General features: G+C 40.6%; 1 protein-coding gene across 7 annotated transcripts in view; it reads right to left on the bottom strand.

Moving 5' to 3' along the window:
- osbpl6 (oxysterol binding protein-like 6) overlaps positions 1-22,426 on the bottom strand; it is a 70,431-nt gene that overhangs the window by 16,707 nt on the left and 31,298 nt on the right. For 4 of the 7 annotated variants that reach the window (XM_059499541.1, XM_059499544.1, XM_059499542.1 and 1 more), the window contains 5 exons: positions 6,363-6,531; positions 5,849-5,979; positions 4,771-4,878; positions 2,518-2,655; positions 831-918 (listed from right to left, as the gene is read on the bottom strand). In XM_059499541.1, coding sequence (XP_059355524.1) covers positions 831-918; positions 2,518-2,655; positions 4,771-4,878; positions 5,849-5,979; positions 6,363-6,531 — 634 coding nt within the window. Of the gene's footprint in view, positions 1-830; positions 919-2,517; positions 2,656-4,770; positions 4,879-5,848; positions 5,980-6,362; positions 6,532-20,918; positions 20,952-22,426 lie in introns of all 7 variants that reach the window. The other 3 variants (XM_059499539.1, XM_059499543.1, XM_059499540.1) reach the window with 1 other exon arrangement.

Below are 22,426 nucleotides of genomic sequence, written 5' to 3'. Positions count from 1 at the left end.
TGCACTAAAAATAAATAAAAACTACATGTATATTGAAATGAAAACACACAACAAAACTACTAAAACTAAACTAAAAATGGAAAACCTAAAATAAAAAAAAAATAAAAATTTATACAAGCTAAATTACTGTAGTACCTCATTAATTATACAGTGACACTGTCTGCAGTATAATGATAGTGATACTTTAATTAATTCAAAACTAAGTCACGTCTTCCCAACATAGAAGGAAAAAAAACTAAAATTTTGTAATAAGAAATGACACAATTTTCATAACACCCATAATTCTACAGTATATTACATAAATAAAATAAAATGTAACTATTGTAATGTGAATATATATATATATATATATATATATATATATATATATATAAATGTGATTAAGTTTCCTGAAAATAACATCAGAATGCAGACTAAAACAAAACGAAACACTCAGTTCAAAAAGGTCCTAAAACAATCTTTACATTTTTTTAATATTTAAATACTTTTGTCTTTTATTTTGGTTTTGGGATGAAATATGACCCCAACATGCTCTTGGCAGATCCTGTGATATTAATCCCTTTGCATTTTATATTTTGATATTCACATTACAACAGTCATAAATTTACTTGCTTTACATTACACACTGTAGATAATATATTATATGCGTTTGTGAGAGGATTTGACTTTCAGTTCATGCGTGTGAATGTGAGCGTGTGTGTGTGTGTTTGGATCTACTGGAGGGAGAGAGCATGTGTGTGTGTGTGTAACACAAAGGTCATGTGTCTCATCAGGACAGCATCCTGCTCTAGTGAACGGAACAAAACGAAGAGGAGGGAGAGTGATCTTACTCTGTCTGGAAACGTTATCTGTGACGCTGGCGTTGTCCTCTGAAATGTTATCACTCACATCGCTGATGTAAGACTCGTCATCAGAAGCCTGAGAGAGAGAGAGATGATGTTACTCACTGTCTTTCATTTGGCGCAGTGCTGACTAACCGTAAAATGTGTGTGTGTGTGTGTGTAATGACCTACTGCAGTGCAGTGTGCAAGTATACAAATAAACAAACAGAGCATGCTTACACAGATGACGCTGACTGCTGACAAATCCTAACTGGTAATTGCAATGATTCACTTGAGCTTGAATGTGTACAAGTCTGAACATTTTTGTTTTGGTTGGTGATGGTTTCCACAAAAATATTAAGTAGCACAACTGTTTGCAACATTGATAATAAATGTTTCTTGAGCAGCAAATCATTATATGAGAATAATTTCTGAAGCATCATGTGACACTGAAGACTGGAGTGATGATGCTGAAAATTCAGCTCACAGAAATAAATGATACTTTAAATTTATAACAACAGAAAACCGTTGAAAACCATGAATCAATCTTTTCCGGTATTTATTTCAGCAGATCATATTAAACGTGAATCTTATCATTACTCTTCTCCACTAGATGTCACTCTTTTTTACGTTGCGCGACAGAAAGCTTCTCATTCATTCAGCGCGTATCATGACAGAGATAATGTTGATTAGAACCAAGAACAAATCCATACGTGTGATTCTCAATGGTCAGGTGAAATGCTATAAATCTGCAGAAGCATTTGATATCAGGCATAAGGAGCCATGATTTCTGCAATCAATGAATGAATGGTGGATGGTGCGGCGCACTGTTTTGTTTACTAACTTACACACATACTAAAGCGCAGACGACTTGCTGTGTTTTCAGCTTCTGCTGTCTCACTATGATGATACGAATACACGAATATCATCTCCTGCTGCTCTGAGCTTCACTTCATTAGCATTTGAGAAAACGACTGTCATATCACATACACAGAAGCTGTAAGTTCCTCATGGCAACCCGTCAAAATAAAAGTATAGTTTAACGTTAAGAAACGTAAGGATATATTACTAATTAGCAGACTTAATGCTACTACTGCTAATACATATTAATAAATCTTTATTTTTAAAGGAATAATCACATTTGTTTTCTTTTTTCATTTTAACAGTAAACCTCTGTTGTGCAGCACTTTGTTTGCCAAAATATAAAAGGGTTCAATTTTCATTTGATTAGGATAAATGAAATTAATGTTTTATGCCTTCATCTGATTACCAGAAAAAATAAGAAGAACATTTTAAAGGACCCTATTATTGTTTAAAAAGGAACTGTGGTTGTGGTCCTTAATTTCTTTTAATTAATTCACCATTTGTAAACTGATGTTTACTGTTCATTTTTTAGAAATATCAATACCATTTGTATTAAAACTATATTCACTGAATGTAATAATAATAATAAAAAAAAAAATCTAATCGAGAGCTTGAGAATCGAAATCGAATCGAATTAGGACATCTGATCGATACCGAGCCCTATATATATATGGGTTGCTTGCGTTGTTACCGACATCTGGTAAAAAATGTCTTGTCAACAGCACATTTAGAACTAGATCAACTGGGAAAAAATACACACACACACACACACACACTACATGTATATATAAATTCCATTTAACATTAACAAACACACAAACAGACTTCTAACCTCATTCTCTGATGAGCTGGCGGACAGAAGCACCTCTTGAGCATCGAAGAACTCAGACACGGACTCTGACATGGAGAGTCTGCTCTCATTGGACACCTGCTGAGAGAGAGGGATGCCCACGTGGAGCGGCTCACCTGCCTACAAAACACACAAACATACACGATTAAAGGATCCCAGGGTTACTTCAGCGTGCCACTTGCAGATTTATGTTTGTAGAGCTACAAACCCGATTCCAAAAAAGTTTAGGAATAGGAATGTTTTCCCATTCTTGTCTAATACAGGCTTTTAGTTGCCCGACTGTCTTCTCTGTCGCATCTTCCTGTTTATGATGCGCCAAATGTTTTCTATGGGTGAAAGATCTGGACTGCAGGCTGGCCATTTCAGTACCCGGATTCTTCTTCTACGCAGACATGATGTAGTAATTGATGCAGTATGGGGTCTGGCATTGTCATGTTGGAAAATGCAAGGTCTTCCCTGAAAGAGACAATGTCTGGATGGGAGGATATGTTGTTCTAGAACTTGGATATACAGTACAGACCAAAATTTTGGACACACCTTCTCATTGAAAGAGTTTTCTTTATTTTTATGACTATGAAAATTGTAGATTCACACTGAAGGCATCAAAACTATGAATTAACACATGTGGAATTATATATGGAATTATATACATAACAAAAAAGTGTGAAAAAATTAAAATATGTCATATTGTAGGTTCTTCAAAGTAGCCACCTTTTGCTTTGATTACTGCTTTGCACACTCTTGGCATTCTCTTGATGAGCTTCAAGAGGTAGTCACCTGAAATGGTCTTCCAACAGTCTTGAAGGAGTTCCCCGAGAGATGCTTAGCACTTGTTGGCCCTTTTGCCTTCTGTCTGCGGTCCAGCTCACCCCTAAACCATCTCGATTGGGTTCAGGTCCGGTGACTGTGGAGGCCAGGTCATCTGGCGCAGCACCCCATCACTCTCCTTCTTGGTCAAATAGCCCTTGATGCCAGTGTGACTCTACAATTTTCATAGTCATGAAAATAAAGAAAACTCTTTGAATGAGAAGGTGTGTCCAAACTTTTGGTCTTTACTGTACCTTTCAGCATTGATGGTGCCTTTCCAGGTGTGTAAGCTGCCCATGCCACACGCACTCATGCAACCCCATACCATCAGAGATGCAGGCTTCTGAACTGAGCGCTGATAACAACTTGGGTTGTCCTTGTCCTCTTTAGTCCAGATGACATGGTGTTTTCCAAAAAGAACCTCAAATATTGATTTGTCTGAACACAGAACAGTTTTCCACTTTGCCACAGTCCATTTTAAATGAGCCTTGGCCCAGAGGAAACGCCTCCACATCTGGATCATGTTTAAATATGGTGTCTTTTTGACCTATAGAGTTTTAGCCAGCAACGGCGAATGGCACGGTGGATTGTGTTCACCGACAATGTTTTCTGGAAGTATTCCTGAGCCCATGTTGTGATTTCCATTACAGTAGCATTCCTGTATGTGATGCAGTGCCGTCTAAGGGCCCGAAGATCACGGGCATCCAGTATGGTTTTCCGGCCTTGACCCTTACACACAGAGATTGTTTCAGATTCTCTGAATCTTAGGATTATATTATGCACTGTAGATGATTATAACTTCAAACTCCTTTCTGATATTGCTCCACTATTTTTCGCCGCAGCATTGGGGGAATTGGTGATCCTCTGCCCATCTTGACTTCTGAGAGACAATGCTACTCTGAGAGGCTCTTTTTATACCCAATCATGTTCCCAATTGACCTAATAAGTTGCAAATTGGTCATCCAGCTGTTCCTTAAATATGAACATTTAACTTTTCCGGCCTCTTTTTGCTACCTGTCCCAACTTTTTTGGAATGTGTAGCTGCTGTGTAGCTGTGTAGCTGAACGAGATAGCTGCTAACGAGCAGCTATCTCGTGGGACCCATTATGACTAATTATTGCTCTGTTTGGTTGTATTGTAGAAAAAGTGTATGAAGCCAGAGTACTGAGTGTCACTTTCTATCTGTTGCATCCTTTAAGGATCGAAATGAGAGCAAACGTAAGAGATTTCAGGCTTAAACAGTGACTGTCTTCATCATCAAGAAAATGGGTGATTAAACCTGTAGCTCCAGGTGGTTTTATGCTCTTCTCAACCATAAAAAAGGACAATCTGATCCACATATCCTGACCTGCCAATTGAAGTCTCATCCACATCCAAAACATTTCACTGTTAGGAACTCAAATGGTTTGGAGCAGAGGAATATCAGACCTCGTCAGGACTGCTGATGAAGTTCACACTGACGACCTGTTCAGACAGAACCGACTCAGAGTGGATTCGGCTCAGACGGGTCTTGAGCTCAGCATTCTGGGACAAGGCCTAGACAACACAACCATCCAGAACAAGTAAGTAGATGAGTGTATGAGGGGTCAAAAAAATCAAACAAACAAAAAACACTGTATCTAGAGACATTAACTTACATTCAATTAATACATTTTTATACCAAATCTATTTGTCTTAGACAAGAGGATGAAACTGTGAATTTGATTCTGAATGAGTTTGGGGTCGGACAGATTTTTTAAATGTTTTTTAAAAGAATTCTCTTCTGCTCACCAAGGCAGCATTTATTTGATTAAAATAAAGTACAGTAACATTGTAAACTACTATTACAATTTAAAGTTCAATTTAAAACTGTTTCATATATAAATATTTTTTAAATTGTAGTAGTTTTATTTTTAGTTGTAGCAGTGATAGTTGTTGTAGTAGTTATTGGCATGTCAGCATCTAAGGCTTCAATCTTCAATTTTTGAGGCTATTTTCAATTTATTCACTTGGAATAATACAAGTTAACACAAAAACACAGCAAGATACAAGATTAGAGTGAGCGTACTTCAAAACGGTTTTCTCCTTCCATTAAAACTGTAACAGTCCAATAAAATATGTTTAATGGAAATGGGGGTAATAAATATAATTAATTCCTGTGATGCAAAGCTAAATTTTTAGCATCGTTACTCCAGTCTTCAGTGTATTTTTGTGGAAACCGTCTTTTTTGTTTTTTCCACGATTCTTTGATGAATGAAAGTTTAAAAGAACAGCAATTATTTTATATATATATATATATATACCAATCAATTTAAAGCATCCTTACTTAATAAGATTATCAATTTTTTTTTAAATAAAAACTTACCCCAAATTTTAAACATTACTGTAAAAGTCTCTGTTGAAAGTCTTACTCAAAACATACAGCAATTAATGAAGACATATGTAAATTGTGTAAATGTACACAAATGAAAGGTGAACTCTGTTTTTGTTGATTATAACAGTAACAGCGTATGGTGGCGGAGCTGACTTGTGAAAGGGAGCGGTGGAGAGTTATAATCTGATTTGATTGGCCGGTCTGCTCCTGTTCCATCAACACCTGTTTAATCTTCTCCTTCTCTATGGCCACAGTGTTGAAGGCAGACTTCAGAAGAGAGTGCACTGCAACAGAAACACACACAGGTCCATACTGAGTACAGGCTGTGTCTCCGATTCAGAACCTCTGATTGTCTGAAGCAGTGTTTGACATATCCAGTGAACCTCCAATAATAATTTAAAAAAAATATGCATCCTTACTCCTGACTACTTTTCTAATTATAGTCTTACAAACGTGTACACAACACTGAAACAGTAACAATGAGCTCACAGATTCAGAAAGTTTACCCCCCAATTTTTTTTCTTCACTTCTTCAAAATTGGTAACTTTAGAGTTTGTGAATATTTTTAAGCAATTCACACACAAAAAAAATCTCCAATTAAGAACACAAAATTTCTCTTGCCATGGCAATGTAGATCCAGTGACACTGGCATGAATGCTTTGTTCACCTTTTTGCGCAACTAGGCAGAAATCTTCCTGCAGTTTGATGTAGTCACTGGCGCTGTCGATACTGTCAGTCAGGCGTGTGACTGGGGTTTGAAAATCAGCCAGCTCCGCACATAGGTTAGGATTAGAGGAGTGGAGACGCACTTGAGACATACTTGCACTCAGGGGAACCTGAAACACACACACACACTACAGTGAGACAGAAGTGATCCCAGACAGAGACTTGGGATAACCAGCGATGTGGGCCTCTGAACACAGCCTTCTCAGAGTTGAGTGATTCCATGGACTGAGGAAAAAACCCAAGTGGGGACATCTGAAGTTTAGATTAGATGAGTAATTTTTAGTTAGATTTCAGTAAAGCATCAACAGACACACAATAACACACATCAAGCCAAGCAGTGTAAAGTTTAGCTCACAGGTCAACAGTGAAGTTAAGTTACTTCATACTTCAGCACAGGATGACATATGAACCACCAGCATGCATTAATGTGTTAACATGAATCAAAACAACAATCACATAATCATACAAAATCAACACAGGCTTTACAGCACTTAGGTGTAAGTAGAGGTGGCTGTATCAGAACAAAACCCTATCATTCAGAGCTGCTGACATCCAGTTTATTTTAAAACTTTGTTCAAAACCTTTTTTACTGCATCAATTGTATGCTTTGACTTTAAGGATGCAGATAAGATCAGAGTCTGCTCTAATTTAGTTGACTCACTCAACATCTCATTATGGTACAGTACATGCAACTGTGTCCATTCATAAAGCTTTACACAAGCCTTACACTAGACCACTTGTCAGTGCACTAGGGGTCTCAATTACAGTCCTCGCATATCACTGCTCTGCATATTTTGCATGTTTTTCTTATTTAACGCACCGGATTCAAATAACCATCTTATTAGAAGAGAGCGCCGTGAGTAAACTGTGTTCCCAGTGACATGGTCCCTACTCACGGAGCAGAGGAAATACGTTAAAGTTTAATTCACTTCAGAACATTTATTTAAGGATTTGCACTACACCACTGCCTGCAGCATCTTCACACACAGACTAAACTTACTAGAGAAGTGTGAAGTATGACATAATACCTTTGTAAATAAAAACTAAATTCATGTCTTGTGCACTTGTTAATGGAACATATAGGTCCCTTTGGACTGGAATTATGGTGAAATATCCTGTGATGTCTACTTTGCAGGGTACTTAAGGTCGAATAGAACAAACGTCTGAAGCAATAAGAGAAAGATACCAAACGTGCAGAGCATTGGTGTGCGAGGACTGGAATTGAGAACCACTGCATTAGGGCATTGGCTCCCAACCCTGGTCATGGAGTAACCACAAGTCTGCACATTCTGTATGGTTACCAAATCAATCACACCCGAATCAACTCATCAGCGCATTAGTGGAGACTCCAAAACCTGAAATGGGTGTGTCAAGTAACAGAGACATCCAACATGTGTACCATTGGAGTTACTCCAGGACCAGGTTTGGGAACCAATGCACTGGGGAAGCTTCCCTCTTACGTATATGCCCTACTGCACAGGCTCAGCATTCAATAAAAAAATTTTCCAACCTGTGCCATCTACATATGTCCTTAGTACACTACGCGTTGTGTAACCATCCAGAGAGAGAAAATGTAGAGTTACTATTTATTTGGCCGTCAATTTTGAGAAATTTTGGTGAGTAAAATACCTTTTTGTTCTTTTTTTTTTCTATGGCTAGGTTTCTACAAGGTTTACAAAGTTGTGTGTATCTTATATATAAGGGTGGGCAACTCTGGCCCTCAAGGTCCAATGTCTTACAGATTTTAGATTCAACCTTCAGGATCACTAGAATGTTACACATAGGTGAGTTTGATCAGGGTTGGAGCTAAACTCTGAAGGACAGAGGACTTCAAGAACCAGAGTTACCCACCCCAGCTGTCACAGATAGATAACAATGTGCTTTCTTGAAAACAGGCTCACCAACATTGAACAGAGGGAAGATTTCATTTCACTGACCAGCCAAACATTTATGGCTTCCATAAAGAGTTGTCTCCAAACAGGATCTCACCATCTGTCTAGTGTTCTAAGGCACTGCTGTCAATTGCTTGCTCTCATTACCACATTCCCTTTCCAAGGGTGATTCACAGAACAGCAATCTTTATGCAGGATTAAACACCTTGTAGGGGAAGGTGTGCCCGCATTCATGGTGAGTGAGGTCTTCACTACTTTAGAGGACTTTAGGTTCACCTTCTCACCTAGTCTGAGGACCAATAATCAGTGTCATTGTTGGGGGGAATATTGTCTGGGATGAAAGGCCACTTATGTCTTCTATGTCTTTATCAAAAAGGAATGAGGCATTTTCCCTGTTTCCTTGATTTGTGCATCAATATTCTGAATCTCTGAAATTTTCATTGTGCCACTGTGCTCAACAAGACAGTCCAATCACGTAACAGGCAACGTGCTGTCCAGTGGTGAAAGGACGTGCATCACTGCACACATCTGCTGCACATTACGGCTTCATCGGACATGACACAACAAATACCAAAAGTAAACCAATAGCCGCATTATATTTATGATATACTGATACAAAGTTCAAATTATTTTCAACGGTCGCATTGTAGCGATGCAGACATGGTGTCAGTATAGTTTGTCAGAACAGTCAGCAAAATATCAGATTGAAAAGTTAGTAGACTAGTGTCTGTGAATATTTAACTGCAAAAAGACTATTTAAATACAAATCCTCATGTTCTGCATGTTCATTTGATTACCAGACAATACACAACACAAAATTTGTGAAAAAATAGTATTCATGATTATTATTTATTGATTTTAGATGTTTACATTTGGAAAAAGCTGTACTTCCTGCATAAATCTGCACCTGTTGGATTGGCAGTAGCTTGCTTGCCCTACACAGATACCTTGTTTATTTTCTTAATTCAAGTTTATATATATATATATATATATATATATATATATATATATAGTTCTATTTGTGTTTCTTAAGTTCTGTTTATGTGCAGTATACACTGTATTCTATATACAGTACCAGTCAAAAGTTTGGGCACACGAATGGGAAGTGTCCAAATTTTTTCTATAACTGTTTTATAATATAGCCTACACATAAAGACACTGATATATATATATATATATATATATATATATATATATATATATATATATATATATATATATATTTATATATATATATATTTATATATATATATATTAAACTATTTAAAAAATGTCTTTTAAAACAGGTCTATTGTACAATGAATTATAGGCCTATGATTAAAATATTAATACTGCAATTATCTATAAAAATCAATTCAATTAAAAAGACATTGCACGTTTGTGTGATGTCCACTGTGTCACGCTGTCTAGTCTCTGTTTCCCTGGGTGTCCACTAGTGGGCTCATGTCCCCTTAGGCACTTCACCGTAGGCACTACAATTCCCACTAGCCTTGTCCCTTCATCACAGTAATTGCACTCCTGCTAATTGCACCAGGTGCCTTCACTTAATTGTCATTAGTCTCCCTATATTTTACAAGTCCTTTCCTGTTGTCTGTATGGAGTCCTTACCTTTCGTGATCCCAGTTTTCTCGTCCTCTGAGATTCCTCGTCTTCCTGTTCCCTTTCCTGTTCCTTCCCTGTTTGTTTTATTTTGGATTGTTTTCTGGTTTTGACCCGGCTTGTTGGATTATTCTTTGGATTACCCTAAATAAACATACCTGCATTTGGATCTCTCTCTCCCTGTGTCTTACTGGATCGCGATCGTCACAGAAGGACTCCATCCTTAAAGATCCAGCGGTATGTCGTTTGATGTTTCCCGTTCCCCAGCCAGTATGGTGGAGTGGAGAACTAAATATTTAAAATTAACCACCCTCCACCAAGAGGGCAATGAGATGGGTGCCATGGCACAGGTATTCTGGTCCCTGGCCGAGGGCATGGGATATAATGATGTGGCCCTAAAGGACTATTTTAATAGCGGCTGGATGACCCAGTTCCTCAAAAGGAAATGGCTCATTTGGACACATTTGGGTTCTAGGAATTCGTGTGCTACTTGCAGCATCGGCTTCCGTGGGATGCCCCAGCCACTCCTGTCTCTTCCGGTGGGATGGCCGCCAGCCCAGCGCCACTGCACAAGAAGTCTGCCAGCCCAGCGTCACAGCACAAGGTGGTCGTCAGCCCAGCACCACTGCCCAAGATGGCCGCCAGCCCAGTGCCACAGCACAAGGTGGCCGCCAGCCCAGCGCCACGTGGCAAGATGGACGCCAGCCCAGCACCACAGCACAAGATGGCCGCTAGCCCAGCGCCACTGCCCAGGATGGCCGCCAGCCCAGCGCCTCAGCACAAGATGGCCGCTAGCCCAGCGCCAATGCCCAAGATGGCCACCGGTCCAGCGCTACGGCCCAAGATGGCCGCCGGTCCAGAGTCATGGCACAAGATGGCTGCTTGTCCAGCGCTGTTTCCCGTTGACCTTCCAGAGTCGAGTCAGGTACCTGTTGACCCTCCAGAGTCGAGTCAGGTTCCCGTTGACCCTCCAGAGTCGAGTCAGGTTCCCGTAGACACTCCAGAGTCAGGGCTAGTCACTGTTGACCTTCCAGAGTCAGGGCTAGTCACCGTTGACCTTCCAGAGTCAAGCCAAGTCACCAGTGAAATTCATGGACAAAGGCAAGTCACCAATGATCTTCATGGGCAAAGTCCAGGCACCAGTATTCTTCATGAACAAATGCAAGTCACCAATGATCTTAATGAGCAGAGTCAGGCCACCAATGATCTTCATGAGCAGAGTCAAGTCAGCATTGATCTTCTGGGATCCAGTCTAAACACCATGGGATTACCAGAGTCTCTCCACGTCTCTGTGGAACTACCAGAGCCTCCCCACGTCTCTGCTGAACTAACAGAGCCTTTCCACGCCTCTGCGGAACTACCAGAGCCTCTCCACGTCTCTGCTGAACTACTAGAGCCTGAGCGCTCGACTGATCCTGTTGTGGCCACGGAGGCTATCCTTAACTTGTTCATGTTCTCTGTTTCAGACTTGCCTAACCAGACTTGCTCTCCTATATCATCGATCCCACTGTGGTGGTCTTCTGCTCCGCCCTGGTGGGCTTCTGTCTCGACCGCACGGATGTGGTGGTCTTCTGCGCCGCCCTGGTGGGCTTCGGTCTCGACCACACGGATGTGGTGGTCATGGGCTCCGCCCTGGTGGGCTTCTGTCTCGACCGCACGGATGTGGTGGTGTTCTGCGCCACCCTGGGGGGGCTTCTGTCCCGACCGCACGGATGCGGTGGTCTTCAGCGCCTCCCTGGGGGGCTTCTGTCTCGACCACACAGATGTGGTGGTCTTCTGCTCCGCCCTGGTGGGCTTCTGTCTCGACCACACGGATGTGGTGGTCTTCTGCTCCGCCCTGGTGGGCTTCATGTTAGGTCCTTCCTGGACTTGTGTTTTGTGGTTGTTTTGTTTTTGTTCTTCTGTCTGTTTTTCACCTATGGACCTGGCCCTCCGTCCCTCCCTCCCGGTCCACCTCCCTCCTGGTTTTCTTGTTTTTGTCTCTGTTTCCCCATTTTACCTGTTCCTCTTGTCTCTGTTTCCCCATTTACCTGGCCCTCTGTCCCTCCCCCTGATCCTCCGCCGCTCCACCTCCCTCCTGGTCTCTTTGTGTCTTTGGTCTCTGTTGGGTTCGGGTGGAGCATCTGGCAGCTGCTCCGTGGAGGAGGGGGTAATGTCACGCTGTCTAGTCTCTGTTTCCCTGGGTGTCCACTAGTGGGCTCACGTCCCCTTAGGCACTTCACCGTAGGCACTACAATTCCCACTAGCCTTGTCCCTTCATCACAGTAATTGCATTCCTGCTAATTGCACCAGGTGCCTTCACTTAATTGTCATTAGTCTCCCTATATTTACCAGTCCTTTCCTGTTGTCTGTATGGAGTCCTTACCTTTCGTGATCCCAGTCTTCTCGTCCTCCGAGATTCCTCGTCTTCCTGTTCCCTTTCCTGTTCCTCCCCTGTTTGTTTTATTTTGGATTGTTTTCCGGTTTTGTCCCGGCTTGTTGGATTATTGTTTGGATTACCCTAAACAAACATACCTGCATTTGGATCTCTCTCCCCCTGTGTCTTACTGGATCGCGATCGTCACACACTGGCTCACCTTTATGGTTAAAACTTAAATATTTTCAACATTGCGAACCGTGACGCCACTGTGTTGTATCGAACAGAGGCTTGTAATCAATGTATAGTTACAAGCACTAAGGTTGATCATAATCCTACTAAAAAAAGTTGTCTTTGACAAAGTTTGCATTCATGGGGCTGCACTTCAAGGATCCAGCATTCATGTTGTAACAGAAGAGGATAAGATTTCTGAATAGCCTGAACCAGTTCAGTCTGAAGACACTGGTGTCCTTTCTCCTTTGTCTGAGTCTAAGAATCATAGCAGTGGAACTGTTAGGACTACTTTTGAGAGATACTTTAAAAGAGGGGTGACTTCTTCGAAGTTGACTCCCTCCAGACATTTCTGCAGATATGCTCAATGACTAAAGCAATTTACATTAGGAGGAACAAGAGTCTCTGGGAAGGTAGTTCAATGATGGGATGAACCACAAGGTTCACCATGACAGACACGTTTATGCATGACTGGGGATTTGTGAACAGGACATGGCATTCCTGTTGAAAAACAGCATAAATTGGTTAGGTATGTTTTGAAGCATTTCTGCTGATTTGAGCAGGTCCTTAGCTAGTAATGAGCTGGTTTAAGCTGGTCTTTAGCTGGTAATGTGCTGGTTTAAGCTGGTCCTTAGCTGGTCATGTGCTGGCCCCGAGCAGGAGCTAGTTGCTTACGACCAACATATGACCAGCTAAGGACCATCTTAAACCAGCATTTCTACCTGTCAGCTGTAATCTTCCCACTCTGAATAGAATCAGATTGGGTTGGAGGAGAATGATGAAGCTAGCCCCACTATGACCAGGGAATCAATCCATGATTTAGCGTAAAAAGTGTGAATGTTAAAATAGCTTCAATTTCTCTGGTACAATGGGAATTACTTCACCACCATCCACAATATTTAAATATTTGTATTAAAGGGCCATGAAACTCCAAACTATTTTTTTTTTTTTTTAATTTCAGCAGAGATGTTTGTGCTGCATATCATAGAAGAAAATGTTGGCATCCCTTCATTTAAATTTTTGGAGAGAACTGGTTCATATTTGCGTTATTTTCATCTTCCCGGTTTAAAATCTACATTGTGTTGAAGTCACAGTTTGTGACATGGCAAAGGACTATAATACTTTAATGATGCATTGGTGTCTCATAATTATTGATGAGACCGTTTACTCTTATCTTATGATAAGACACTTCATTTAATTATTCACAATAACATGTTGATTTGCTTTGAGATTGCGTACATTAGTGATAGATGCACGTTCATGTGCACCATGCCTATTTTTGTAGCATTTTTCAAAACTATTGTGAAAACTAGAGATGTTCCAATACCACTTTTTTTCAAAACTCAGCCGATATAGATACTTTTATTTTTGGTACTTGCCGATACCGAATACCAATACCGGTATTTTCACTTTATTTGTACTTTTTTTATTTTATTTTGGGTCCAGAACCAAACAAATTTGTATAATGTTTGTTGATTAACTTAGATATATCTTGTTATTTTCACACTTAATTGTGCCATTTAAAGTAGTTACCTTCACTGTAAATTATTTTGCTCTATGGTACATCAAGTTTAATTTAATAGCATTTGAGATGCTTCATTGCAGCGGCTCTGTACTGTAATCACGCCTCTTGGTCAAATAATGCAGGAAACCACTCGTTATAAATCTTTCAGAAATATAATTAGTGTTTTTTTTTTCAGAAACGTGCTGTGATTTATATTTCAAAACGACTTGTATAATGCAGAAATACTCATGAAGCAAGCAAAACACATTTGTATTGATGCAGAATGAGAGGTGCAAGTACAGTACAGCCTAGCGCATTTACATTGGCTTACAGTTTCACTTTTGCCATAAAGTCGTGTAGCCTATGCTTAAGGCTGAAAATAAATGTTGTTTATAGTGAAAGCCCCTATAAATGTTTTTTTTTTTTTTAAATTATAATTTAGTTTTAATCCAAATGATGATTTACTAAGTTAGCGAACATCAAATATCACGCAACAGAAGTGTGCTCTCTCACTCTCTCTCTCTCCCTTAACCCTTTACCCTTAAGTACCTTGCATTTTTTTTCTACTTGTTTTGACATATCCAACCAAACTACAAACTCTCCAGTGATGTCTGTGAGAAAAGGATATTAACCTGACAAGCTCACGCATGTGCGCCAGGCATGCTCAATCCACTCAGCGTGCTTTGTTTATCAGCTCGTGCACATCAGCTATACAGGTGTTGATACTGAATGTTTAACATTATATTAATTGCATACATATACTTCGTAGACAATCCTTGATCTATAATTATAACTGGATTGTCCATTGTCAGCATTTCTTTGTCTGAATATGGCAGTTATCACATGCTTTGTGGTATCTGCGTTTGGTATCTGGGCATTTTAATGCGTATGAGTATGAGTACAGGAGCTCAGTATCGGAGCAAGTATTGGTATCGGTATCTCCAGTATACCCAGAATCGGTATCGGTGCATCCCAAGTGAAAAACTAACTGGAGCTGAAACAGGGGGTCTCATGACCATTTAAGGTTTCCAGTCCAAGTTAAACTGCCATGTTTCCGAATGTCACTGATGTAATTCTGAGGCCTTGAGCTAATTCCATTAGGTTGTTATTTGACTTAAAAGAGTAAAAACATTATGCCTTTACAACCTAAGCAGATGATTCCATCTTGAAATTTCAATAGGGTGGATATCAAGGCTGTCTGATATAAGATTACTACCCACATTCCCCACAGAGATTCATGTCAGTGAGCTGAAGAGTGTTTCTATTAATCCTACAATTGCCTTAGGTTCACATCTTATCTGAGATAACTTTACACCCAATCTGGCATTTGTCCCTACTGCGTCAAACTGGGTTTTTCTAGTTTGGAATTACAAATCCCAGCTTTTCATCCAACCCCATTCAGGTGTGGGGATAAGAAGAGATGTACTGTTTATATCTGGTGGATGGTGTGCAGTCCTTTTGTGTGTTTTGCAAATCCAGCAACAGGTACAACAATCTAAAACACTTTTCGCACCTAGGGCTGTGACGGTCGCTGTGACAACTGCATCACAGCAGTGGTCAGTTGCCACCACGGTTGTCTACTGCCACCGGCACGTGACGTCACGCACTCTATAACAAGCATAATATGAAGTATTGCATACTAGTGTAATAGTTGCAAATTATTTTATTTAGACTATAAGTCTATGGTAATTCACAAATTACTTCAAACACCATACACAGCGTTTCCTTTAGATTGGCAGGTTAGAGTGCAGTAAAATACACAGTTTATGCATTCAACAAATGAATGTTCTGTTGGGCGATGGACCTTGTTGGGAGACCAAATACTACATCGTCATTCTGGAGCCATCTCCATTCATGTAACCCATCCGCGTTTGTACAAGTTTCCATAATCGCAAATGCCTGGCTGGTCAGGTTTGGTGAGGCTTTCTCCAAACTGGTCAAATACAAACGAGACGGTGATAAATGAAAGATGTTAACAAGAAATGTGGCAACAACTCCTTCAAAGAGAGCGCGTGCAGACAAGGAATTAATGCGCTTGCATGGCGGTGGAACAGTGAACAATGTCTACACAGAACATTTGGGGCCCTATTTTAACGATCTAAATGCATTTTTTAGGCGTAACATGCAATAAACCAATCAGAGTCTCATCTTCCATTCTCTTTAAGAACCAGTTTTGCTCGTTCCATGATGGATTTGCAATTTACACGGTGGAATTTGGCAAGCGAAAAGACAGAACGCCTCTCCGAGATGAAATGGAGTTGTTTGTGTGCAAGCAAATAGATAGCCTAATTCTGATACATGCGATGACTATCCATTATATATATATATATATATATATATATATATATATATATATATATATATATATATATATATATACATACAAAAATTCTTATGCATTGCAATCCTTTAACTCTACCTGCGCGACTCCACCGAGCAAGGACACCGACTGGGCACTTGAGTATTGCTTTTCTCCTCTTTCGTTACTTTTTGTATACCTTGTTCTCAAATATCTTACACTTGTAGTCACTATGTGCTTTCAGATCTCTACTATCACTACTAACACTCGGAGAGCACGCTATGGACGTCGCAGGAAGGCCTGTCCCTCTGACCTCTACTACTACGCTCTCTATTCCGGTTGGTCTCTGGAACTGCCAGTCTGCAGTTAACAAAGCAGACTTCATTTCTTCTCTTGCTACTCATTCCGGTCTCAACCTCATGGCACTGACAGAGACTTGGATCAAACCTGAAGATACTGCCACCCCTGCAGCCCTCTCCACTAATTTCACTTGTTCCCACACTCCTCGTACCACTGGGAGGGGTGGAGGGACAGGTCTCCTTATATCAAAAGAATGGAAATTTGATCTTCAGCCATCACATACAGGTACTGGTTCATTTGAATCACATGCCATTACTGTAACCCACCCTGTTAAAATCCACTTTGTGGTCATTTATCGTCCCCCAGGTCAATTGGGAAACTTCTTGGAGGATGTGCTGCTATCAAACTTTCCTGAAGATGGTACTCCTCTGGTACTGCTTGGTGACTTCAACATCCACCTAGATAAACCCCAGGCTGCTGACTTCAAAACTCTGCTCGCCTCATTTGATCTCAAGCTAGTGTCTACTACAGCGACTCACAAATCAGGCAACCAACTGGACCTCATCTACACGCGCTGTTGCTCTGTGGACAACTCTTCAGTTGCTCCACTGCACACCTCAGACCACTTCCTCATTACTGCTAACCTAGCACTTACTCCTGAAGTGCCTCACACTCCAACGCAGGTCACCTTTCGACGGAACCTACGCTCACTCTCTCCATCTCTCCTATCTTCTGTGGTTTCATCCTCGCTTCCTGCACTCTCTCAGTTCTCTGCTCTGGACACAAACAGTGCTACGGACACTCTTTGCTCCACTTTAACATCTTGCTTGGACAACTTTTGCCCACTGTTATCTAGACCAGCACGCACTGCCCCATCTGCCCCCTGGCTGTCTGAGGTTCTCCGTGAACATCGCTCTAAACTCAGGGCTGCAGAGAGGAAATGGCAGAAATCAAGAAACTCTACAGACCTCAGTCTGTATCAGTCTCTCCTCTCTTCCTTCTCTGCAAATGTCTTCACGGCTAAAACATCCTACTACCACAACAAAATTAACAGCTGTTGTGACGCTCGGACACTCTTCAAGACTTTTTCTTCTCTTCTTAATCCGCCGCCACCACCTCCTCCATCGACTCTTACAGCGGACGACTTTGCAGTTTTCTTCACAAATAAGACGAGATCCATCAGCGGCCAATTCTCCACACCGCAGACTGAGGACAACTTCACAATGACCGATGCACACTCTTTCTCCTCCTTCTCCCCACTCTCAGAGATGGATGTCTCCGAACTTCTCCTGTCCAATCATCCTACTACTTGTCCACTTGATCCGATCCCCACTCACCTCCTTCAAGCGATCTCTTCTTCAGTCATACCTTCGCTTACTCACGTTATCAACTCCTCTCTTCACTCTGGAACATTTCCCTCAGCATTCAAGCAGGCTCGGGTAAGCCCACTGCTCAAGAAACCATCTCTAAATCCAGTGCTTCTTGAAAACTAAAGACCGGTATCCCTTCTTCCATTCATTGCAAAGACACTTGAGCGAGCGGTGTTCAACCAGTTTTCTATGTTCCTTGTACAGAACAACCTCCTGGACAGCAACCAATCTGGCTTCAAAAGTGGCCACTCAACTGAGACTGCTCTGCTCTCGGTTACTAAGCCCTGCGACTAGCAAGAGCAGCTTCAAAATCCTCGGTACTCATCTTACTGGACCTTTCTGCTGCTTTTGACACTGTTAATCACCAGATTCTCCTGTCCACCCTCAGAAAGATGGGCATCTCTGGAACAGCACTCCTGTGGGTTAAGTCCTACCTCTCTGACAGATCCTTCAGTGTGTCTTGGAGGGGTGATGTTTCAAAGTCACACCACTTTGCTACTGGGGTTCCTCAAGGCTCAGTACTTGGACCACTTCTCTTCTCAATCTACATGACATCATTAGGATCTGTCATTCAGAAGCATGGCTTTTCTTATCACTGCTACGCTGATGACACCCAACTCTACCTCTCATTCCAACCAGATGACCCGACGGTAGCTGCTCGCATTTCAGCCTGTTTGAGTGACATCTCTAGCTGGATGAATGACCATCACCTTCAGCTTAACCTTACGAAGACAGAACTCCTGGTGATTCCAGTTAACCCATTGCTTCATCACAACTTCTCTATACAGCTGGGCTCATCAACCATTACTCCTTCGAGGACAGCTAGAAACCTAGGAGTTGTGATGGATCATCAGTTAAGCTTCACAGACCATATTGCTACAACTACCCGGTCCTGCAGGTTTGCCTTATACAACTTTAGGAAGATTAGACCCTTCCTGTCAGAGCAAGCAACCCAACTTCTTGTCCAAGCTCTTGTTCTCTCCAGACTGGACTATTGTAATGCTCTCCTGGCGGGCCTTCCTGCATGTACTGTCAAGCCTCTGCAATTGATCCAGAATGCAGCAGCGAGGGTTGTCTTCAATGAGCCAAAAAAAGCTCACGTTACTCCGCTCCTCATCAGGTTACACTGGCTACCAGTAGCTGCTCGCATCAAATTCAAGGTACTGATGCTAGCCTACAAGACGACCACTGGCACGGCACCAACTTACCTAAACTCATTGGTTAAATCTTATGTGCCCTCCAGAAGTTTGCGCTCTGCAAGTGATCGACGCCTTGTGGTACCATCCCAAAGAAGTTCAAAATCACTCTCAAGGACCTTTTCCTGGACTGTGCCCAGCTGGTGGAATGACCTCCCAATCTCAATTCGTACAGCTGAGTCTTTACTCATTTTCAAGAAACAGCTAAAGACTCATCTTTTTCGCCTGCACTTAACCAACTAACACTAGCACTTTTCCTTTTCTTGTCTTTTTATTAAAAAAAAAAACCTACCTATGCGTTCTATACTAGACTAACTGAGACTTGTCATGGCACTTGTACACTGTTGTTGTTCTCTTGTTGACCTGACTGCTTCTATTGCTCTCATTTGTAAGTCGCTTTGGATAAAAGCGTCTGCTAAATGATTAAATGTAAATGTAAATGTAATTTTTAATATTTGTCATGTTTGTGGGCTGCTGTGCGTCCCTGTGTTTAAGCAGCGTGTACGTGTGTTTTGGCCCCGCCTATACTAACACGCTCTTTAAATAACAAAGAAAAAACATTGCACCAGACTTTAGACCAGGTTTGCGTTGGTCAATGGCGCAGTCTACCACCACGCCCATGGGCGCACAAATTGGTGCAAATGCATTTGCGTTGGACGATATTGATATTTATTTTAGTGTTTTGCAGGCTGCATATTCACTGTGCTAAAATAAACATGAGCTGACGAGTTAAATTGGGTGTGTAAGATGAGTGAGACGGTGCTGAGCTGCTCCAGGACAGTTTTGAAAACCATTTCAAAGGCATGTTCTTAAATGTAACTCTCATAAAATATATTAAATGCATGCATAGTGTTAAGGCAGATTTAATCACCTTTTTGGTAACTCCATGACTTAACTGACCTTGACATTGCATGCACATTGTTTAATTCGTGTTTTGATATGAAAGAATACAGGCTACCATGTATGAAACGTCTTACTACATATATTAATTATTTAGGCCTATATATATTTATATCAACACCGTTTCACCAGTGGTAGTTGGTCCATTACCACCATGGTGGTAAAAAGCTGCCACCGTCACAGCCCTAGTCTCACCAGTTAAGGGTAGCCATCAAGATGCATTATTAATTAAAAGTCCTGTATAGAGGCATCTCAACAGAAGACCTGTTTACTGGTTGATTGGGCTTCCCCTTCAAATGTTGGTGAAATTTTATAGCCTAGAACTCACTAAAGCCAATGCAATGCTAAAAGCAGGGACTTGAAGGGAAAGAATAGTTCAATCTAAAGAGAAATGCTTTTTTTCATCATTTACTCACCATCTTGTTGTTCCAAAACTGCATACCTTTTTGGGGGTTGGGCATGTGCAGGTGATCTTATTTTAAGATCTTTACAAATGTTTGTCATATCCAACAATGAGATGTCAAACAAGTGAACTTTAAGTTAACTACTGGTTACAACTGTAACCCCAGTTTACTAAGGAACAGCCTGAATGTGTGATGGTATAGAGTTTTATGGACTGCAACACAGATGTGTGTCCAAAGAGAGTCTGGATGGCCCCATATCCCTCTCATATCCCTCAGAGAACTTGGGTTACAACAGTAACCTAAAGCTATTTCTAAAAAGGTCACACTGACAAAATGTTTTGCAGAGAGAATGTAAAGCAGCACTGCATGCAAGGGATTGAGAGACTACAGCATGGTGATGTCATAGTGTAACACCAAGATAACATCACAGTGAAGGTTCTGCTTACTTTAGCACTGTGGGACTGGGGAAGTGGCTGGACCTGGGGTGAACACAAGAGCCAGATACATATTTAACCAAACACACCTCAAGAGTTACTCAAACACACATCCTATTATTGTCAACAACACAGAAAACTTTCCCCGTTTATTACGGATGGCCTTATTAGGGAATGAAAACAATAAGGTCTATCAACAGCATATGTGGATCTGTCCAGTAACACTTTTTTTTTTTTTTTTTGTCACTCAGTTTAAAAACAAGCTAAAAATTCCCCAAGTAAATAAAAAGTCATATATTTAAAATGCATTTATTTCATGCTAAGTATAGTTCCAATCTATTAACATATTTACAGACATATTTATTGAGACTTACTGATCTACAAATTATAATTAAACTGTATTTGGAGTACTACTTGTGAACAATGCTCATTTCTTTATAGAAAGCCTAAAATTAGTTTTAATGTCACTACTGATGAGGATTATATGATCTTTTAATAATATCCTTCTTTAAATGCAATAGGTCCTAATCACTCGATCAAATATCCTTCATTTAATATTTAGTTGGACTTCAGCAATTCTTCCACACAATTAAAGTGCATTATTAGTTGTTCAAAAGTACAAAATTAGTTGTTCCAATTTAGCTGATTTTAAGAATAACATTTTAGAATAACAAAAGAACAATTGCATTTTGCCTTTACAAGTACATAAATATGTAAATGTATTTGTACTATAATTAGCATGAAATAAACACATTTCAAATACATTTTAGTATATTTATTTTTCACTAGGTTGGTTTTACAGTAATGCACTTATGATGAATGTCTATGGGGCAGACATTCTTTCAAACAACATAATTTTACACATGCAGCTTTGGTTTCAGATGTATTGTACCCTACATATAACTTTTATGTTTTCTGAGTTGTTCTGAGCTGTGTTTTTTCATTCTTAATTACTGATCAAAATAAATGACAACAAAACATGTATGAGGAAATCAAACAGAAATGCCCAGTCCCGTTCGCTCACACTCTTTTGTCTGTAGCAATCCATTATAAATGAAAAAAGTCCTTTAAACCATGGCCGATACACTGTTAAAGGTGCAGAAACAGTTTAAATGGTTTATAATGGATCCACTGAGTCAAATGTCAGGCCTTCAGAGTGGTAGACCGCAGCAGGCTGTGTCCTCTGATGCTTTGGCTGAGGTTAAGGACTGCAATAATGAGGATGTTCAGAGGGTAAGTGAACATGCATGTGTGCGTGAAGGTTAAGGAAACTGACACACACTAAACTCTATCAGCTGCAGTCCCTGCTGCATTGAGACTGTGTGTCAAATTCACTAAACAATTGAGCCACTTGTGCATGCCATGCAGGCACATTTTTGTCATTTTAAACTGATGCAGATGCCTGAATTGCAATGTTGGAACTAGAGCCCTGCATTTCAGCACGGGCCTGATGGGCCTAAATTTTTAACACCCCTCGGGCCGGGCTTCAGGGCCAATTTTCACTTCATAATTCAGACACG

The sequence above is a fragment of the Carassius carassius genome, chromosome 19 (genome assembly GCF_963082965.1).
Source record: "Carassius carassius chromosome 19, fCarCar2.1, whole genome shotgun sequence".
Classification (NCBI taxonomy): domain Eukaryota; kingdom Metazoa; phylum Chordata; class Actinopteri; order Cypriniformes; family Cyprinidae; genus Carassius; species Carassius carassius.
The sequence above is the reverse complement of the archived record's forward strand: the minus strand, read 5'-3'. Positions and strand labels throughout refer to the sequence as shown.